Raw genomic sequence first — 22,193 nt, 5'->3', positions numbered from 1 at the left:
CGTCGAAAAAATCATTCTCTATCTTTTGCTGCTCGTTCCCATGGACCTTTCCTTGTTTGTCTGGATGCAAAGTTCTACATATACATGTTATGTATGGTAGGCTTAGAATCAAACTGTACTATTAGGTAAGTTTTCTTACAGTGCTCCTGATAGGGTTGTATTCCATTATCCAGTTGTGAATTATTAAACAGTAAGCAGCAGTTTGATTTGGAATCTATGCTGATGATTCAAACTCTTGATTTTACTTCTCTTGGATCTTTTTGATAACACATAGAATTTATTAGTACCATTATCGAATTTGGTATTGAATTGAATGTCAGGAGTTTAACAAGTTCAAGAACATAATTTTTTGTTGGTGATTGCTCAATCGGTGGAAAATAATTTTCCTTCAATACGGAGGAGTTTCCGGATAGTATCAAGGTGAATGACTCTGCCATGACTAACGTTCGTTATCCCGAGTCACTTCAATTTATAGTTGTCCAGTCAGGAATTTAAAGACATAAATGTCCACATATGATTGTATCAAAGTCGTGATCTCTTTCATGATTGTACTTTACGCTACCAACTTCGAGATATTCCGTCAAGTGTTGCGGGAGCTGCAGATTACCAAAACTGGCAAAGTAAATTACTTCATCATTGATCTTCTTGTATGCAACCCAGTGAGTCTCAGGTCCATGATTATCATCCGAATTTATCATTGCTGATTCATTCGTCTTGATCCAGATTTTGGTAAATTATTTCTCATGAAAACTCTTCGAAAATTTAGAATTTCAAGCAGCTTAGCATTTTTTATTAAATCGACTGTCACAAAAAGCCAGCTATCTGAGCATTCTATTACCTTTAGTTCCAGGCCATTTCAGGCGATAATGGTGATGCCACGACTTAAGTGGCCCATACTTTTTTCTTTGATAGCTGGAGAAGTTACTACGCTGAAATTACTCCAATCTCTTGGTAGCGTGATTTCACTGGGCATTGGAGTTTCACAAATGCAGAAAATGTCACCTCTTGCCTAATGCTGATGAGCAAGAAAGTTCCAAAGACCATTCGCATTCTATGACATTATCTTAAGCTAGAATTTTTTTTGAGGCTGCTGAGGTCTGTGCGGTTTGTCACCGAAAGGGTTTTTACTGCCCTCGCGGTCTTGAAACCACAATAAATCCACCGTGGATCCACTATAAATCCACGGTGGATCCACGGTGGATCCACGGTGAATCCCCGGTGAAACCACGGTGGATCCACAGTGGTTTCACCGTGGATTTATAGTGGTTTCACCGTGAATTCATAGTGGTTTTATGGTTTTTTTTGTCGTGTTTGCAGTACGTTTTCAACGTACTTTTATGGTATAGTTATATCGTTTAATACATAAGCACATCAAATAAAAAAAATAAAAAATTCGACAGTGAAACTACAATTGAATTACGATGTAAAGCTATAAGTCTTAAAAAATTAAATTTACTATAAACTAGATTCATCTTTGCTGGGTTGATAGTAAGTGACTGAAGACCGATTTTCACATGCCTTAGCGCGAAAGCGCGTATGTATATTTTGGTCTCACCTCAAAATTTACAAAATTCGATTTTCACACGGAAATTTTCAAGACGTTTGTAAAACAAGCATTGAGACAATTCAGCATTGCATGACACAATTAATGATTGCTCGAAATCTTATCCAGTGACAAAATTATAATTTGAGTAAGTAATTTGCAAGAAAAAAATACTTAATTTAACATAACAAATAAATTTTGTTGTTTGAATGTTGCCAAAAATAACGATCGTTAATACTGACTAAGTCAATCCTAACGTAATATATTCAAGACTCGATTTCACAGTTTTTTTATACGCCCATCAATGTGGACAGAAAACACGACGTTCATAATAAAATGTTTTTTTTTAGTATATTAAATATTTATTTATTTAGATTTAATAAAATAACATCTGTTTAATATTTTTGTGTTATCATAATAATAATGATTTAAAATCATTATACGGTAGTACGGGCAACCTGGGATGTGCGCTTCTTCTCACGTAACTTGTTAGAGATCCAAGTCCTTAAGTTCTTGTCCAAATTATTTGCGGAGCCTGAACATGAAATTTTACCTTTCTTTTGAAAATGCCTACATAACCCTGTAAATTTTTTAACCACATTTTATTAATAATTCCATCAGCCAACTGTCATGGCACACACACACACACATACACACATACACACACACATATAACGATGAGAATTCTCACTTTTCAATTTACTTATTTCTTGATGTGTTACTGTCGAGTATTCTCCTTGAACTTTAGCTCTTGAAAGATACAGTTTCTTCATTTTGCCGGGTGTCCACATTGCGTTCATAATACGTCCAGCTAGAGATTGCATACTTTTTGCCATCAATATACTTGTATGTTGGTCAGAATCCAGACGCACACCTTCAATCACCGTGAACTAGATCAAGCATTCGAATTATATTATAGACTCAGAGACAAATTCAACATAGGAGCAGTAGCAGTGGTGTTAAATAGTGAACTAGTATGTAAACATTGGGGTATATGGTTTGAAGTGAGCTTATAAAAAAAAATATAGACTTTTTTTTAGAAATCAAATTAGAATTAAAAAATAATTTTTAGTAATCTTATTTAAGAATTAGAGACACGTTAAAATTAATAAAAACTTTTTTTGTAACAATTTAAGGAAGTACGAGCACCAAGGCAACTTTTGATAAAGGGCTTGAATTTTTTTTAATCTGAAGTTTAAATATATTTAAGTCAATTTTGAAAATTTGAAGGAGATTGCCCGATTATTTAAATAAATAATTTACTTTAAAGTTGAGCAATTTAACATTGGTCTCCCTGATTAAACAAAATGATTCAATATGATTAATTTTCTAATCATTTTTAATCCTGTTAAATCATGCAAACCATTTCAATTCATATCTCTTATGCCCGACTAATTAAAGTGTATTAATTAAAAGAAAAAATAAATGTCGCCATTAGCCAATGTTAAATGTATATCTATATATTGAGAAAAATCATATGGTTACTGCTCTCCCCTTACCGCGCTAGAGTCGATACCTATCCCCACCTCGCCTAGCACTCGTACTTTCTTAAATTTTCTATAAAAATTGTCTCACATCATTTTTTAGTATCTTGAATATTTCCGTCACAATCAGTATTTAAGACTTACGGATAAAAAAAAATTTATGAACAGTTTACGTGAAGAAATCCATTTTTTTAACAGAAATATTTTTTCATTTTGTTGTGTCTTGAATGTTTTAGCCAGAATCAGTCCTTTAATCTTTTAAAAAATACAATAAAGTTAAATAATTTTTTTTTTATTTTTTATGAAATTTTTAGAAGAAAAAAAAGTAAAAAAATAAGGACTTTTTCAAACAGAAAATGAAATTCCGTGTATAAATGATTACATACAATGTTTTATAATTTCAGTATTTGATCCAGTATCTTCAATTGATTCTCAACGTTCGAAACTGCAAGAAATGAATAAGTTTTTAACTTATTACTAATAAGTTATTAGTAATCACTACAATGAAAGTAATAATGGTTGTATTTGTAATATATTATTTCTAAAACAGCTGTACTTATTTTGAAGAAAATCTATTTGATTATTACTAATAATTGATTAGATTGAATAAATGAAATATTCTTCAAAGTTGATTTAAAATCTACTTCGTTTTTTTTTTTAACTGAACTAATAATATATTGAATACGAAAAATTCTCGCATACAATTTTGGAGACGGCAAAATTCAACAATAATATTTTAAATTCCCTGAAACTTGATCAACTTTATGGGTCATTCCATGTCAAATCGACCAATAGTTGGAATCGACCCCTTTCTATTTGGACAAATTTTGGTAAGAAGTTTTCTTTTATCATATAACGAAGCTCTGCAGAAGGAAAAAAAATAAAAAAATTTTTTTCAAAAGATATGTAAATTCAAAATTTCGCGATTTTTCCAATTTTTCAATTTTGTTTTTGTAATATCTCGAAAACTTGTATAGATACAAGAATGGTCTTTCGTTTGTTTGGAAGGGAACACTTGGAGCTAATGAAAAAAAATATTTTGGGAAAAAATTAAAATAAATGCCAAATTTTGAATTTTTGAAAATCGTAAACAATGACGGTCGACAATAAATTTTTGGCTTAAATTTTTTTGTATACTAACTTGTACCAATCTGAAAGGATCCTGAAATTTTTGGAACTGCGTTTTTTGTTTTTTCAAAAATATGAATTTTTGAAATTTATGAAAAAAATAATTTTTTTTAAATGTTTTTTTTTCTCATCATTATGCCACTAAATGAAATTTCAACTGTTCAAAATATCAAAATTACGCTATTTACCAAACTTAATTAAGATAAAAATGAAAGAATAAAATTTTAAGAAAAAAAATTTTTTTTTCTGCAGTAGCAGAACCATAGATCTTTTGGTAGGGAACAATTTTCAATTTTATGACCAGGCTTGGCGCATCTGTGACAGTTCTTCTTGCCGTCCACCTTGGCTGTTTGAGCCTTGATCGTCTCCTCCCCGTCGTTGGTTTTCCTCTCGGCTTCTAATTGCAGTATAAAAGATTTCATTTCATTTATTGTCATCTCTTTTGAATGAGATCTTTTGATGAAATCAGCAGACATTAATTGAGGATTCATTGGGGTTATGGCTTGATAAAACGCAGATCTAATTTCTTGCTCAGTTAATTTCTCCCCATCTCCACACGATTCATATTCTCTAATGGTCTGGTCAAATCTTTCACAGAAATCATTGACCTTTTCATTCTTTTTCATCTTAATTGAATATAATCTTTTTCTAACAGAGCTTGAAGTAAGATTTATCTGTTCTTTTCTACAAGCTTTGATTCTCTTTAAGACTTCTACAGGTTCTGAAATATCGAGAATTTTCTTGTGATAATCTTCATCTAAATGATTAATAATAATTATCTCTAACCAGACATTTTCTTTTTTGAATTATTGAATTTGGTAAATTATTTTCCTTACTATTATTTTCATCTATTACATCTAATAAATCACAACTAGTTAGTTCTGATTTTAAATAATCAAGCCAAATATTATAATTTGATTTTTGAGTTAACTTGTATTCTCTTTTGATGTTAATCTTATTTTGATTTAACAGTAATACATCTTTAACCAAATTCAATTCTCTAGTGATGTTGTTATTCCCATTTGTAGCATCTAACTGTGTTCTATCTGGGATATTGGGAACTATATGTGAATCTTTTACCTTAGTTGCTTCTAATTTAGCCTTCTCCCGATCTAGCTCTGCTATGCGTCCATCTACAGTCATCTTAAGAGCTTTGACCAGTTCGTGAGTGACTTCCTCTAATCGTTTTGCAGCTCTACCGAGTGTTGCTGCCATCTCGCGAGTCTGTTTGTTGGACTCGACCATCAGCATTTTCATGTCTTCAAATTCTTTGTTGCCAATCATCACCATCTTTTCACAGCTGACAATCTTGGCTTTTGTATTTTCGGTTTTATTTAAAATACCTTCATCTTTATCTGTAAACATATAATCTTAATTAGTATCTGGAATTTTGTTAACATCTAAGCATCTTAATGTCTAAATAGGCCTCCTCTAATTATTCTTAAACACTTTTATACTTCTTAGAGTGTATCTTCTAGTTTAGTTTACAGCTTCTAAATTATTCTATATTCAATACTTACTTGTCGACTGGTCTGGTTTGACAGGTGTTGAGAAATTATTCATCTCAACCTGTAACTCTTGTTCCTCTTTATTCTCATCAATTGTTTTTGATGGTCCTGCATTGTTTTTATCTGTCAAATGAATCAATCTCTTGTGGAATTGTGACAGACTATGGAGGGTATCCATATTTTTCTCAATTTTTATTTTTAATGTTGGATCTTGTCCAACATTCTCTAAACTAGATGATGTTCTTTCAGAACATTCATCGCTGTCATAGTCGACCAGTTGAGCCTTTTCTTCCGACTCTGACATCTATTTCGGATTTTATGAAACAGAATTTAAATTTAATTAATTATACATTTAATTAGCAATTTATCATCTAATTAATAATTTTCCATCTATCTCTTATTATTAATATTCTAAAATTCTATTCGTCTAATACCAGATACTCTTCATAATTAATTCTGTTTCGTGCTTCTAAATTAAAATGATCGCACTGCAATTCATTTCAATTTGAAATGCAAGATTGATTATTTACACAGCACCACCTCGAGTATGCACACCTATTCCAACGTACAGTTTCACGCACGGCAATGAAACAACGTTGAAGGCGGTTGATCACGCACACACTCGGGATACATTATGCAAACAAAACGACCTCACAAACTATAAGATACTTGATACCGAACGCAAGCATCACATGTCTCAAGTTACCGAAATATTTTTGATATGTATTTTATATTGATCAATATTTATGACATGTCCAAATACATTTTTATTTAATTTCAAAATTTATTATGATTCATAATTAAATCCAAAATCTATTTTAAACCATCTTAAAACATCGTAATCTAAAGTGTAATACACGTGATTTCTTATATGTTATTATTATTATTATGACACTGTTATCCGACATCTTGAAATTTTTCGCGCCTACCGGCTTCACTGATTCTTTCATCATAAAACAAAAGACAATCTACTCAATGTTAATCTCTTTGTCACAGTCTAGTATACTGAAAATTATTTTCAGAAATCTATGAATTTATTTAATGACGCAAATGAATATTTGTCAGTTTTTCCTAAGTTGTCTAATTCGTCGTCTGTTAATACGCATCTATTGCGTTCTATCTTCTATGTGCATGCATGACTCACTCATCTATTCATTTCGTCTTATCTTCTTACTTAATTTTTTGTATATTTTATTTTCTGAATTAATGTTTATAAATACTCTTACCTTATAATAAATCACTTCCACAAACTTTATTATATTTTTTTAATAAAATCACCAACGTTGTGGAAGCGTGCTGGGCCCATAACCTGTGAGGAAGTGAATTAAATATAAACCAATGTTTGTGTTTAATAATCTAAATAAATCTTTATTTAACTTCTAAATGATTAATTAAGTGATATTGCAATAATATATAACGTAAAATACAAAGATAATAATTAATGTAATAAGGCACGTGTTAGCACGTAATACCGCCAAGAGTACATAGCACGAGAAAGAATAAAAGAATGTAGGGGAGAGGAGTCGTATGCGCCATCAAGTGGCGCGTAGATCGCCGCCAACCTACTAACAATAATAATAATAAGCTTAAGCCGGCTTGGGTAAATCTCTACTTCTTAACAAAATATTTTTTCAAAATAATTGTAAAATTATTTGTAAATGTATTTTCTTTAATTATTTTATTCTAAATAAATATAAAATTATTTATATATTTTATTTAAAAAAAAAATAAAATTTGTTTAAAACAAAATTTATAAGAATCTAAAAAATTCACAGATGTCTTTTAATTTCAGTATCATAAAATTTTTGGTGTCAAATTTCTCAATATTTTTTCACTAGTAATTTATTCAATAAAAAAACCTAAAAAAAAAAAAAATGAAATGCGTGCTGATTTCAATGTCATCATTTTTTGTATGTAGATTTTAGCAAAATCAGGTTTCTTATTATTAATTAGTGATTGTTTTTCAGTCCTCCAATGGTAGTGTGATTCAAGACATTGAAAAAAACAATGAATGTACAATTAATACTCCAAATTGCATCACTTTACTCAATAATGATTAAGAGGCAGCTAGTTCGAATGAAATATCTGTTCAGCGAAATAATAACTTAGTTAAAGAGCAGAATTTGTCTGTAAAGCAATATACACCTTGCCTTTCTTCTACAAGACCAAACTGTAATACAAACATCGTTGACAACAGTTCTTATTCTACTGATGATTTAATTGCAGCATTAATTTTTTTATCTATAAAATTACGTCATAAGTTGACATATTCTGCAGCTGAAGATTTTGTACGCGGAATGTCAGCTTTAAATGATTCATTAGTCGTAAAAGCGTCCAAATACCATTGGAAAAATATTGTAAATGTTTTCTCTGATCCAGTAACGATCCATCATCTTTGTCCTGAGTGTAGTTTATATTTGGGAGAACAAAAGAAAAAAATAGCTGATGATGTAAATCGAGAGGCCGAAGTCTCAATGGAAAACTTTAATGACCCGATTGAAGATGAATACGACACAATTCATTGTGACAGCTGTGATAAAGACATCGACTTAAAATTGGATAGTTCATCTGGACAAAGTTTTTTATACTTTTCTTTAAAATATCAGCTTGAACAATTGTTCGAAAATTCAAATATTCATTGCCAACTACAACAGCATCGAGAAAAATACAAAAGCATGCTTTCGACGATATCCAAGATGGCAAGGAATACAAAAAAAGGATTGAAAGTGATATGATAAGTATAATAAGTATTACTTTTAACAATGACGGTGTTCCTGTATTTGATAGTTCTAATTGTAGTGGATATCCTATATTATGTTCTATCAACGAATTACAGCCATTAAAACGGAAGAAACATGTGCTCCTCGCAGCAATTTGGGTCGGATCTGGAAGTCCAAATTCTCTTCAAGAATTTTTCAAGCCTTTTGTCTCCGAAGCTGAAGATTTATATCAGAAAGGATTTGAATACAATGTTGGAGGTGGAAAATTTGTAAAAAAATGTTCTGTTCTTTTGAGTATAAACGATGCTCTAGTTCGCCCGAAACTTCGTAATTCACTGCAATTTAATGGGGAATATGGATGTGGATTATGTTTTAATCCTGGAAAAAGAATTGAAAAAGGACTAGGTAACGTGCGGATCTATCCAATTGAGTCGAGTAATGCTTATGGTGAAGGCTTAAGAACCAATATTGCGACAATTAAACACGTGAAATTAAAAGAGAAAGGTATGAAAGGTGAATCAATACTATCAAAAATACCAAGATTTGATATAATACTCGGCATTGATGTGGATTGGATGCACTGTGTTGCACTAGGAGTTTGTCGTCAATTTGCTAAGCTGTGGTTTGATTCTGTAAACCATGAAAAAGATTTTTACTTGGGTTTATCTATTGGAAAAGTCGACGAATTTCTTTTGTCTTACAAACCAACTATGGACATGTCGAAAACTACTCGTGAAATGAGTGATCGTTCTCACTGAAAAGCTCACGAGTGGGTTGCTTTTTTACTATTTTATAGTCTTCCAATATTAAAAGCTGTTGCCAAAAAAAAAGTATGTTGACCACTGGGCACTTCTAGTCGATGGTATATCACTTTTATTACAAACATCTATTATGCCGTCCGATATTTATTATGCTCATAATTGCTTGATTGATTTTATAATTGGCGTGAAAGATTTATACGGAGAACAAGAATTAACTTTCTATGTGCATTCACTCGCTCATCTGGCTCGAAGTGTTGAAAATTGGGGTTCGCTCTGGGGACATGGAGCTTTTATTTTTGAAAATTTTAATCAAGAAATTTTAGCTGCAGTGCATAGTTTTAATGGAGTACCTCATGAAATTTATGACATGTTCCGTACAAAATGTGTTTTATCTAAACTAAGAAAAATACTGTCAAAAGATTTAACATACTTGCAGAAAGAATTTATAGACGAACTTTTGGGTACTAAAAATCGCTTGAAATACCAACAAACCATTGACAATGTTAAATTATCAGGTGAGCCTGATGTTAATAAGTTAACTCAAGAGCAATGTCTTGCTTTTCAACGACGACATATATTTTTAGATAGGAAAGTAGTTGTGCAACATTATGATCGAGCTGTGGTAAACCACCAAGTTTTACACAGTAATCGTTACGAAAAATGTCAGAAGAGGAATAATCATTGCGTTAGACTGTTAAATGATGAAGTATTCCAAATTAAATCGTTTATAGTACTTGAATTAAATAATGAAACACATTGCTACGCAATTGGTTGGTATTTCCAAAAGTGTCAACAACCAATAATTGCTGGAAGAAAACTAAAACATATGCATATGGTAGAAAGAGGAATTAATTCTTTGGGAGTTGCTTATCCAAATGAAAATGCTTATCGAACGAGTTACAATACTTCCAATTGAAAATTCATCAAACTACGTGGCGTGTATACATCCTAATCGATTTGATATACTAAATTAATTGAATAATTTCAATTATTTGTATACATGTTTCAAGATAAACGAATTGTCATTTAGAAGAACTTGGAACGTATTCAAATCTCATAGAAATCTATTTGTGTTTCCAAATTATTTCCATGCTTATCTGATAGTTGTTGAAAAAAAAATTAGTTTAATTATTATTTCGCGTTACAGATTTGATTCACGACATTTTCGTAGACATCTTGTAGATCATTAATTATTCAAAAATTACTTAATTTTATGAATATCTTATCATAAATGGAAGAAATTTCACGATAATCTTTGGTATGTGTGTTGTTTGCTCAATCTAAACTTTTTTTTACTATTTATTTACTATTTTAACAGCCTATATTATTGTAAATTTGCAATAGAACATTTACAACAATATCTTTTATAAATATAAAAATATCTAAAAAACTGTTGATACATTTTCTTATTATCCACTGTTATATAAATATGTATATATATATTAGGGTGTCCCTTATATGGCAAAAAAAAAAATTTTTTAGAATTTCGAAACGCATACCCTCCAATTTTTTTATAAATGCTAAAATGTACTTAAATATGAAATTTCATATCTGTAGCATGATTGCAACCCGTGCCGACCGAGCTCTAAAGTTTAATAAAAAACGGTGTTTTGGTCTGACATTTTGGTTTGATCCAAAACTAATTAAAATGCAACAAATAAAGTAAATATGAGTAAAACTAAAAAAATATCAATACAAACTTTTATTTAAATACAAATTATAATAATAATTAATTAGGGTAACTTCTCTTTAGTGTAGTTTTTTTACAGTCTGGATACAGATTTCTATGTTCCTGAACACAACGCAACAAAAACTGTTTTTGCTCTTCTTCAGCCGTGATAAGACCATTAAAATCTTGCTTTAATTTAACAGCTCTTTCGGCAGTGTCATTTACGACCTTCAAACGACTTAATCGCCTTCTAGCTTCCAAAAAAGCAAGATTGTCACCCCACGAAGATACGTCTTCCCGAAGAAAACTGTCGTCGATCTGTAGTCGAGATAGAAATCGTTTGCTTCTTTGAGTCACAAAATCATCCAGCGTCATATCTGAAATAAAGAAAAAACCATTAAAATAAGCAAAAACTAAACCACAAAACTTTGAAAAAGAAACGTGAAAATATTAAGTACTTACCAAACAAATTTTGCGTAATATCTTCCTTCGATGGGACATAGCGTTTAGAGGAATCTGAACTTTCGTCTCTGTTTAAGTTATTAATCATTTTTGTCTTGGTTTTGGTATCAACTTCTTCATCAAAGAGTGATAACATGACTGTTTCTTCACACAAATACCATAAATGATGAATAAACTTGCTTATGGATGCCTTGGAACTTGTCGCGTCTACTTTTTCATATTCTTTTAGAGCTTTCAAAAAGGATAAGTCTTGGTTAGGTGCTTTAACTGCCATTGTACATTCGAGCCAAGGTTTGGTATACAAGGTGACGATAAATAAACAAACATCTTGTAGAGCATTTTTGTCCTTTGCAGTAATTTTAAGTTGCGATTGAAGCAAACATATTTTTATAGAATAGATTGCTCTCGCCATCCATCGCGCTTGATGCAAAGCTCCGGGGGGCCTGAGTTTTAGTTTATTCTCTGTGTCTCCTCCTAAGAACACAACGCATAGTTCAACCAATTCGCGGTAATTGTCTCTAACAAAAGATTTTTACAGTTCAGTCTTATAAAAAGTTAACAAAGATGTAATGTTTGTTTTAGCAATATGTGCTTCAACGAAATTTAGAGATGACTCAATGTTATCAGTGTTAATATTTTTCCAATTATCTCTTAACTTTTTGAAAATTGGAATATCTGGGCTACTTGTAATATGTTTTACCTTTGTTTCAAAAACAGCTTTAAGGACCAACTCATAAACATGATGACGACAAGCAAAAAGCAGCAATTCCCTTTCTAAAGTCTGCTCCAAAATAGCACAAGCTCCACTGAAACGGCCAGTATTGGAAGCTGTTGTATCGTAGCACATTATCTGTACTTTGTCATGGAGGGTCCAGTCAAAGAGAGCAGTTGAAATGGCTTTAGCTTGATGTTTTCCAGAAGAACTCTCTAATTTCCGTACTGCAAGAAGCTGTTCTCTATCGTCAAATGAAGCAATAATTGGCAAGCGTTCTTCTTTTGAACTTCGTACATCCAATCCAGGTAATAGTTTTCCATCCCAATGAATTGTGACTACGTCAGACAAATTATTCTGGAAGTCAGTTTTTATTGCTTCTGCCCTGGATTTTCTCGCTTGAGTACGAATTCGCTGAATCGAGGATTTGTTTATAGGGAAATCATCGCTGTTCAGACCAAGCGCTTCTACAACCGCATGGAGAATGTAAACTGAGTCCCTTATGCTTAATTGGCATCGATCTAAAGCTGCTACCAGTTTTGGAGTTATTAAACTTTTTGTGCCTCTTTTAAAACTTTTTTCAGGGCAAGGAATCTGAGTACTAAGTTCAGAGTTCGAAATCTGTTCCTCATCCGAATTCTCAAGACATTCCAAGTTATCTATCGAAGAAGTAGATGCAACAGCCAATAACTCTCTTTGTTTTACCTTTCTTTCCTCTTCTTCCAATCGTCTTTGCCTAACTCGTTCTTCTTTCTCCGCCAAATTTTTGTCAATTCCACCTAAGCATCCCGGTCGACCGGGCTCTCTCTGTTTCCTTAAGAAATCTTTGTCTTCCTCTATCTTCATTCTGTCAAAGGCATCTGCATGTGCAATATCAAATAAGTTATCAAGGTCTTTTACAAAATTATTTTCACGATTCTTGAAAGTCAACTGAGTTTTCTTACAGTTTTTTTGCAGGTCCCTCCAAACATGATATAAATCAACAAGTTTCTTCACGCAGTTAGGGATTGCCTTCGTAGGAATTCTAGCTTTTTCCCAAAATATAATGCACTCTCTTATAACAAGATTCGCACTTTCACTAACAGTCAGCTTGACTTCACGAATATTGTAAAATAAAACGGTAAGAACTTGTCGATTAGATGGTAATTTTGCACCATTTATCTGGTGGCTTGGCAGTCCGATAAGGAAAATATTTTGTTTATCACTTCGTAATTCCACAGACATTTTCACAAAATAAACAACAACGCACTAAAAATGTTAGAAATCACTTATAAAATGACAATTGAAACTCGCAGTAACAGGTCGCCGCGCTACTCCCGCGCAACTTGTATGGACAAGTTAAAAACTCAAGTCGGCACGGGTTATCGTTTATAAATCGGGCTAATATTTATTTTTAGACTATATTAGGTCCATACGAAACTTTTTAGAAGGTATGCGTAAAAATATATTGAAGTTGAATTTTAAGGGACACCCTAATATATATATATTGACTTTCATGTGTATGTATACGTGTATATATATATATGTAGGATTCATACTATGGAATTGGCTTTAAATCACTGCTTAAATTAAAAAATAATGATTCACTAGCAACCTAAAGTCACTATGCGACTGCAGAGATTTACAAATCATGAATAAGAAAACTTTGGCTTAATGATTTTTTCATATTTATAATCACACTATAAATAGTTTAGGTACTTTTTAAATTAATTTTAAGAATAATAGTACTATCACAGGATCAATTATAAATAATTTAATGGACAAATGAGACCGAACAAATTGGTAGAACCAAAAAACTATTAAAAACTCCTCCAAAAACTTGACATAAAAAAGTGACTATCCCTGAAAAATAAATAAAACTAAGAAAAGGCACTAATTCTTGTCTCGACCTTTCTGATGATACCAAATTAAACTATATAAATTTCTTAAAAAATGATAATATGATCGTCACAAAATTTTTTTTCTCTCTCAATTATTTAAATCATAAATAACTATCGCTAAAAAATATCAATCCCAATTTACGATAAAGATATATGCGTTACTAAATTTTTCTTAGTCTCTTAATAATGTAAATTAATTTTTGACGTATAACCACATTCACCTGTACAAAACAAAAGAAATAAATAAACAAATTTTGTTTATCGCTCAATTCGAATCTATTTATAACTACTTCGAAAACTTATCATAGTAAATAAAATATTTGAGAAAATCATAAGAAACATTGAAATGGCATAACTTCCGGTCAAGATACCAAATTTCCAATGATACCAAATTTAACCATAAAAACCAAATTCATCATATAAATACACTGGCCACAAAATTTCGATTATTCTCTTAATAATATAGATGATTAAATATTAACGGAGTACTTGTTAACCAAAAATTAATGTAAATAAAAGTATAAAGAGAGGGATGCAAGTGTGTCGCTGTTCACCGATTGGGATTGTACATGTCATGTATGTGTATGTGTCGAGAACTCGCAGGCCACAACAGCACACGAATTTTAGCGTAGTCACCCGATGAGGACAAGAATTGTCGTAGCTGTTGCTACATATATGCCGAGATATATGTCTACATACATGTCTAGATATATGCTTACATATATGTCTAGATATATGCCTGTATCTATGTTTATACATGTTTACATATATTTTGGCATATATCTCTACATATATGTCAGCATCTATGTGAAAACTATATGCTGACATATTTTTTTTTGCGTAAATATATGCGGCATATATATTATATATGCGACATATATTTTTGACATATATATTTCTCCATGCGGGCGTGCCTCAACGTTATTGCTAAGTTCGGTGCTAACCGTCTTGAGCCTGAGCATATTGTGGATCCACCTTGTAATTGAGTCTTCTATTTTGAAGTCCTCTACGGCGTTCCGTATCGATTCGAATGGGGTATCGTCAAAGGCCCGTTCGATATCGATGAATACACCCAGTACGGCTTGTTTCCTATGAATGGCTCCTTCTACGTATTTTACTACGCTATGAAGTGGCGTTTCTACGGACTTGCCCGCCTGGTATGCATGTTGAGAGTGGTGTAGTAGTTTGTGTACCAGTGCTCCATCTCTTATGTACCTGTCAATCAGTTTTTCTAGCGTTTTCAGTAGAAATGATGAGAGGCTTATGGGTCTGAAGAATTTTGCTTGATCATACGAGGTTTTCCCCGGTTTAGGTAGAAAGACTACCCTGACCATCCTCCAGGCAGACGGAATGTAGCTCAGTGCCACGCAGGATCGGAAGATGTGCAGTAGGTGCTTCAGCAGGATCTCTACCCCCTCTTTTAACAGATCAGGCAAGATCCCGTCTGGTCCAGGACTTTTGTAATTGTCAAAGCTCCCTACCGCCCATCTTACTCTTCTTGGTGTTATAACTTTGGCAGCTGTTCTCCAGTCCTTGATCCGTGTGTCCTCGTATGATTCTCTTGCTTCTTGTTGCGCATTCCACGTTCTCGTTAATTCCGAGCCCGGGAAATGCACCTCAAAAAGGTGAGCAACCATTCCTTCGTACGACTCGGTCTCCCTTCCGTCTGGAAGTGTCAGACCATTGAGTGTAATTTTTTGACCTGAAGTGAACACTCTGCGGAGGCGAGCAACCACAGATTGTTTATCTGTTTCTCCGCAGAATTGCTTCCAGGCGTTTATCTTTGAGATCCTAATGTTTCTTTTGTACTCTTTCTGTGCCTCCTTATAGTTGGCCCATTCGGAAGTACCATTAGTCTTCATAGCTTTATTCAGTAGTCTCCTAGATGTTGAGCGCAGTTTGCTGAGCTCTTTATTCCACCAGGATACTCTATTTTTATTTTTGTCTTCTTCGGAGGACAGGCAGCCTCGTAAGACCTTAGGATTGAATCCTGTAGGTCTCTGGCTGCCAGCTCTATGCTCTCCTTGGTCCACAGTTTCCTGCTGGTCTCGCTAAGCCTACTTCCTAGTTCCGCTCTATAGCGGTCCCAGTCTGTACGCTTTGGATCCCTGCATGACCTTGTTTCCCTTTTCGGAGTGTCTCCCAGGATAGAGAACATTATTTGACGGTGGTCTGAGAGGGTGTCCTTTTTGCTGACTCGCCATCCTGATATTGATTGGGCAATCCTTCGGTAGGCCAATGTTATGTCAATTACTCTTTGTCTTCGTGAAGTAACGAATGTTGGTCTGGATCCTCTGTTGAGAATCTCTAGATCAGTGCTGGATAGGTGCTCTAAAAGAGTTGAGCCCCTATCGTTGATATTTGAACTGCCCCATACCACGTGGTGCGCGTTAGCGTCACAGCCTATGATAAGAGGTAAGTTCTTCTCTTGGCAGTGCTGAATTAGCGTTTTGTCCTCCTTTGTGGATACCTCGTCCGAGTCGTAGGGAAAGTACGCTGAGGCTATAATGAGCCTGGTCCTGACCCCTTGGATCTCGATCGTGGTTGACGCCACCGCAAGGTCGCTAGTGCATAGTTTGTTGATTCTGATTGCCTCGAGTCTTCTGTTTATGAAGATACAGGCCCTCGGATTCAACTCAGATAAGCTGTCCGTGCCTTGTGTCTATCCCCATGACCTGCCCCCTGTTAAGTCAGGGTTCTTGTATTAGGAATACATCTGTTTGCAGCAATGCTTGGTCTCTGCTTAGTAACTCAGAGGCCGCTTTGCAGTGCTGCAAGTTGATTTGCGCGAAGCAGGCTCGCATCTCATTTATTTTCACTGAGCTGCTTCCTCCTGTTTCATGCGCGTATGCGGGGAGGGTTTGGTTGGGATGGGATTTGGGGTTAGGGAGCAGATCTTGACGGGATCAGGCCTCTGAGCCATTATCCGTCTCGACCCGGGTAGAGTCCTCTGCCTTTTGGGTTGAGGACTCCTTAGGTGGAGGGTTGACCCTGAATTGAGGAATGGTCGTTTGCAGCCCTTTCCTCTTCAGGTTCATCCCCTCCTTTTGGACCCTATCAAAGTCCGTTGGTCTCCCGGCCCTATCTCGGGGAGTATCTCCGAAGGAGGAGCTTCTCATGATATTGAGCCTGGGAGGCTTAATGATGAGGCTTTGCAGTGGAGTGGGGTGAGGAGCACTCGTCGTTTCCTCAGTCCTTTTCTTGGAGAGTCATTCGGTCTCGACTTTCATCTCCACCTCATCGATCTCCATGAATGAAACTACATCAATTTTAATTAAAATAATTAAGTAAAATCATATTATAAAATTTGGCGAAAATGAAATCGACAAAGAAAAATTAAATTTGTAAAATACTCGGGTGTAACGAACATTTTATCGGCAGATTATTAAGACCTCTGTCGTCAGATTTTAATCTATTAATACAAGGTACGAAGACCTCTTAGTATTAAATATTTATTGTTGTATTATTACGACCACGGCAGTAAATTAGATAAGAATTTTAATTAGGAGATTAATTTAATTAAGATTTGGGATTAGGAATGAATGAAAAATTTGGATTTAGAAAATTAGTTAATTGAATTTTAATTTGAAAAATGGAATTAAATCATGATCTTAGAAAAATTAATTTGTAAAATTATGGGAATATTTTGTGTGTTTGGATTATAAAATAATATTGTGTGTGCATATGAGAAACAATTACAGTGACCTAGGGATTCATGGTATCCTCCTCTGTTTCCTGGGTACACTTAGAAACCGCAATATCGGCGCTCCATGTAAGGGTATCGTCGGGATTAAGCACTATGATAGGAAACCGTGCATAGACACCCAGGGGGGGGATACACGGGAATAAGCTAGAAATCGCGGTATGGTCGCTTCATATAAGGGTATCGTTGAGAATAAGAAATTATGATGGAAACCGCGGTATGGTAGCTCCATATGAGGGTACTGTTGGGAATAGGAACTATGATAGGAAACTGTCGTATACACGGGAATAGGGCCTAAGATTAAGTGTTAATTAATTGTAAGGGGATTATTATTAATGTAAATTGGGTTGGTTAAATAAAATTTTTTTGTAAAATAAATTTCTTTGATAATTTTTGTTTCCTTCCTAGCAATCTCTCACGACCCTGTAGAACTTACTCCATGCTCTGGTCCAGTTTCTGGAGGATACTGTGTCTAAAATTCCAGTGGAGTCTTAAATAAATAAAGGGGTGACCAAAGAGAACGATGAAAACAGTTACATACCTTTCCTCACCGTTTCAATCCCTTAAAGTTTGTTTATTCTCTAGCGTGAACTGAAATGTTCCGCTTGAGTTCGATGTTCTACGGCCCGGGTCACAACATTTAATGCATTAGCAATAACGATTTAATATTAAAGTTTAAAAATGTGCTCAACTCAATACGAATAATTTATGCAATAAGGATACACATACAGCTCAACTTTATATATCACTATGCTTCAGATAATTTTATAATTAATTACAAACACTTTTGAAGACTAACAATACACTATGACAGTGGATATATTTAAAAATCAGGAGATGTAAATAAGGAATTTACGCTATTCAGTATAACCTCGAGCTTATCGGAGTCTAACAATGTATTAGAAAAGGAATATCTTATTACACATTTTTAGCACCCACATCCACCCACTTTCACCTTCAGTATCCATACTTGCTAGAGCATACGTAAGTCTTTCTACCGCAGCAACTACAAGTGGGTGACAGTGGGTGACGATAGAGAAAAGGCAGTACATTTTGACAAATACTTTCCTTTTCAATTTTTATATTTTGTTTCAATAAAATATATAAGCAGAATTAAAATATAAAATTAACATAATAATAATAGAATATTGATGTATATAAACCTGAACCACCATAGTTATAATTTACTGGATCTGATTAATCTCATAATATATTAAAAGAGTGTTATGACGGAATTGTAAGAGCATTTTCAGATTAAATCAATGCAGAAGAGGGATTTTCTACAAATTATACTAATAACAGTTCCCGTGATGTTATTCCAAATTTCACAGAACGCCCAACCGTATCGATTATTAAAATTTTCCTAGATTTACAAAGTTTCGTTCCTGATTCAAACAATCTCAAAAATACTTATAAATTCAGATGGTAATAGTATGGATGATCCTTTTTTGCATGCCTTAAGCACGAGCGTAGGTCTGCTCTACTCTCGCCAAAAATGAAAAAACTGGGTTCCGTCAGAGTTTTATTGAATTAAATAATAATATGGTGGTCAGAGTCGGCCTTCGTACCATAATAAAAGAAAACATCAATGGTTATTTTTCTGGACAAAAAACAGCTGTTTCGATCTATAATTTAGATAAAAAATGAATTTTTCAGAAAAAATTCTGTAAAATTTATGTAACACTCTTTTTGTAATCACCATAACTTTCGAAAAAAAAAGTTTATTCTTTTAAATTCTATTTTAAAATGTTCGTCAATTAATTGCGACAAACTGACCAGGGAAAAAATCACCATGTACACTAGTCACAAAAATTAAGGGATATAAAAAAAATTCCAAATTTTTTGGTGATTTTCAGCGAGCTGTAACTCCGAGGAAAATGATCGCACAGAAAAAAAAAAAGCAAATTGTAGCTCCAAGTGTCTAGTTTTTAGATATGATCATGAAAATTTTTTGTCATCGTCAGGTCTGGAGAAATCATAAGAAAACTACTGAAAAAAATTTTCGAAATTTTTTTTCGTCTTAAAAAAGTTCTACGGGCTTCAAAAAAATTTTTTCGATTGTTTCGTTTAAAAGCTCTTTTAGTAAATTTAATACCCTTTAATTTGACGTAATCAAAAGCCTGTACGATAATTTGCCGCGGAGTTATCGTCAATCAAAGCAAAAAGTTTTTTTGACTTTGGAAATCAATAACTCTGGAAATAATGACCGTATAGGAAATCGAAGGAGGATTTTGAAAACTACACAATATTCTCTATAAGAGAACGTAAACCGCTTTTGAAGAAAAAATTTTTTTGAATTGAAAACTCGGACTGAAAAAAGACAAAAATTCGCATAATTAAGGATATTTGGATAACTTGGTATAACTTTGGATAAAATGGATGAACGAAGGATATCGTTGGTAATTTTTAACTTCAAAGTGTCCCCTAAAATCCCTAAGAAATTCAAAGCGCTGCGATTTTTTGTTCATAGTGCCCAGAAGCTTCAAATTCTGTGTTTTCGCAAAAATCACCATTATGAGCAATTTTGTGATTTTTATTCATTTTTCCATTGAAAAAAATTTTTTTCAAAATTCTTTATTTTTCGATCAAAGAGATTGATTTTTCAAGAAATTTGAAAAAAAAATTTCAATTTTTTCGAAAATTTTTTCGAAATTTTCTCAATTTTTTCGACTGTTGTTTTACCGCCGGCATTAGCGTTACCCAAAGCGTACCACGTGGAGGTTGCTCGGTCGGATTTACGCTTCTCACACACACACGTGTGTGTGTGTGTGTGTTTGTCTGCGTGTTTGTCTGTTTGCAGCTGCCGAATGACCTCTGTACGCACGGCAGTAACTGCTCAGTACCGTGTATTGCCACCTCTGTTCCGAATCACAGCTCGTAAACGCTCTTGCATGTTGATGCATCGTCGAATATCACGTTGCGAAATTCCTTGCCAACAACGTAACAACGCTTGAGAGTCAACTGATGAAGATTGTGCAGTTGCGGATAGTCTCGCCGCAATCGACGCCCAAGCATGTCCCAAACATGCTCAATTGGGTTCAAATCAGGACTCATCGCTGGATGATTAAGCGTTGTTACGTTGTTGGCGCGGAGAAAAGTTCGCGTACGAACTGCAGTGTGAGGACGAGCATTATCCTGCATCAAAATGAACCGTCTTGCCCCCATGCGTGTGCGCATAGGCAGGACGTGTGGCTCCAGAATTTCGTCGACGTACCTATCGGCAGTCAACGTCCCACGAACGATGACCAACGGGGTTCTGGTATTGAAGGACACGCCTGCCCACACCATGACTGATCCACCATTGAAAGCTGTAACTGGTCTCGTAAAACCATCCCGATCTCGTTCTCCACGACGGCGCCAAACGAGAGATCGTCTATCGCTGCCATGAAGACAAAATCGAGATTCGTCAGTCCATAATACACTGGTCCACTGTCTACGACCCCAATGGTGATGATCATGAGCATAGGCCAATCGGGCTCGGCGATGTCGTGGAGTGAGCATAGGCACGCGATTTGCGCGTCTAGCACGTAGTCCTTGCTCTCGAAAGCGATTTCAAACCGTCGATGCCGATATGTGTTGTTGGGGAGGACGTTGTCGACGATTGCGAAATTGATGAGCGATCGTGTGGGCATGCGCAGTAGGGTTTCGACGAGCTTCTCGAATGATAGCTCGATCATCACGCTCGGTAGTGATTCGTAGTCTACCTTGACCCGGACGACGATCGTAACTTTGAGTCGCGTTAAATCGGGCATAGGCCCGACTGATAACGGACTGGCTCACTCCCATAGAAGCTGCTACTTCCACCTGACTGTAGCCTTCTTGAAGGAGGGTAACAATGTGAGCCACATCTGTGGCAGCTAAATGTCGACGAGGCATATCAAAAGGTGCTTATCAAAGAAAAGCTTACATAAAATTCACGTAAGGAATTTAGGCTAAAAAGAAAACGTAAAATTCAAGTTTTGTGTGAGGAAAAGCCGAACTCCGCGGGGGGTATATCAATTTGTTTTTATTGAATTTTTAAAATGAGATTTAAAACTAAGGCAGTTGTAGCGGACAGAAAAAATTGAGTTAATTTTTTTTGACAATAGTGAAGTATTCTGAAGACGATAAAAAAAAAAAAATTAAAAAAAAAATTTTTGATAAAAAAAATTGAGAAAATTTCGAAAAAAATTGAAAATTTTTTTTTTTTTTTTTTTCAAATTTCTTGAAAAATCAATCTCTTTGATCGAAAAATAAAGAATTTTGAAAAAAATTTTTTTCAATGGAAAAATGAATAAAAATCACAAAATTGCGCATAATGGTGATTTTTGCGAAAACACAGAATTTGAAGCTTCTGGGCACTATGAACAAAAAATCGCAGCGCTTTGAATTTCTTAGGGATTTTAGGGGACACTTTGAAGTTAAAAATTACCAACGATATCCTTCGTTCATCCATTTTATCCAAAGTTATACCAAGTTATCCAAATATCCTTAATTATGCGAATTTTTGTCTTTTTTCAGTCCGAGTTTTCAATTCAAAAAAATTTTTTCTTCAAAAGCGGTTTACGTTTTCTTATAGAGAATATTGTGTAGTTTTCAAAACCCTCCTTCGATTTCCTATACGGTCATTATTTCCAGAGTTAT

At 34.1% G+C, this 22,193-nt stretch overlaps 3 protein-coding genes across 3 annotated transcripts in view; all 3 read right to left on the bottom strand.

Annotated features, from left to right (window-relative positions):
* Positions 1–491: 491 nt before the first annotated feature.
* On the bottom strand, positions 492–2,901 carry LOC141537075 (uncharacterized). Its single transcript, XM_074257905.1, has 3 exons — positions 2,235–2,901; positions 1,987–2,123; positions 492–713 (listed from the first exon to the last, which is right to left on the bottom strand). The coding sequence occupies exons 1-3, from the start codon at positions 2,377–2,379 to the stop codon at positions 492–494; spliced, it is 504 nt and encodes a 167-aa protein (XP_074114006.1). The 5' UTR covers positions 2,380–2,901.
* Positions 2,902–4,308: 1,407 nt separating this feature from the next.
* Positions 4,309–6,885, bottom strand: LOC141537150 (uncharacterized). Its single transcript, XM_074257992.1, has 2 exons — positions 5,676–6,885; positions 4,309–5,510 (listed from the first exon to the last, which is right to left on the bottom strand). The coding sequence occupies exons 1-2, from the start codon at positions 5,965–5,967 to the stop codon at positions 4,921–4,923; spliced, it is 882 nt and encodes a 293-aa protein (XP_074114093.1). The 5' UTR covers positions 5,968–6,885; the 3' UTR covers positions 4,309–4,920.
* Bbs4 (Bardet-Biedl syndrome 4) overlaps positions 5,945–22,193 on the bottom strand; it is a 382,842-nt gene continuing 366,593 nt past the window's right edge. Inside the window, exons 10-11 of the mRNA XM_074257990.1 lie at positions 6,890–6,972; positions 5,945–5,967 (exon numbers count right to left, since the gene is read on the bottom strand). Coding sequence (XP_074114091.1) covers positions 6,919–6,972 — 54 coding nt within the window. The 3' untranslated portion in view covers positions 5,945–5,967; positions 6,890–6,918. The remainder of the gene's footprint in view (positions 5,968–6,889; positions 6,973–22,193) is intronic.

Source organism: Cotesia typhae, unplaced genomic scaffold (genome assembly GCF_013202065.1).
Source record: "Cotesia typhae breed Kobodo isofemale line unplaced genomic scaffold, CoteBio_Ctyphae scaffold_58, whole genome shotgun sequence".
Lineage (NCBI taxonomy): Eukaryota > Metazoa > Arthropoda > Insecta > Hymenoptera > Braconidae > Cotesia > Cotesia typhae.
Note: the sequence above shows the minus strand (reverse complement) of the source record. Positions and strands in the feature narration are given on the sequence as shown.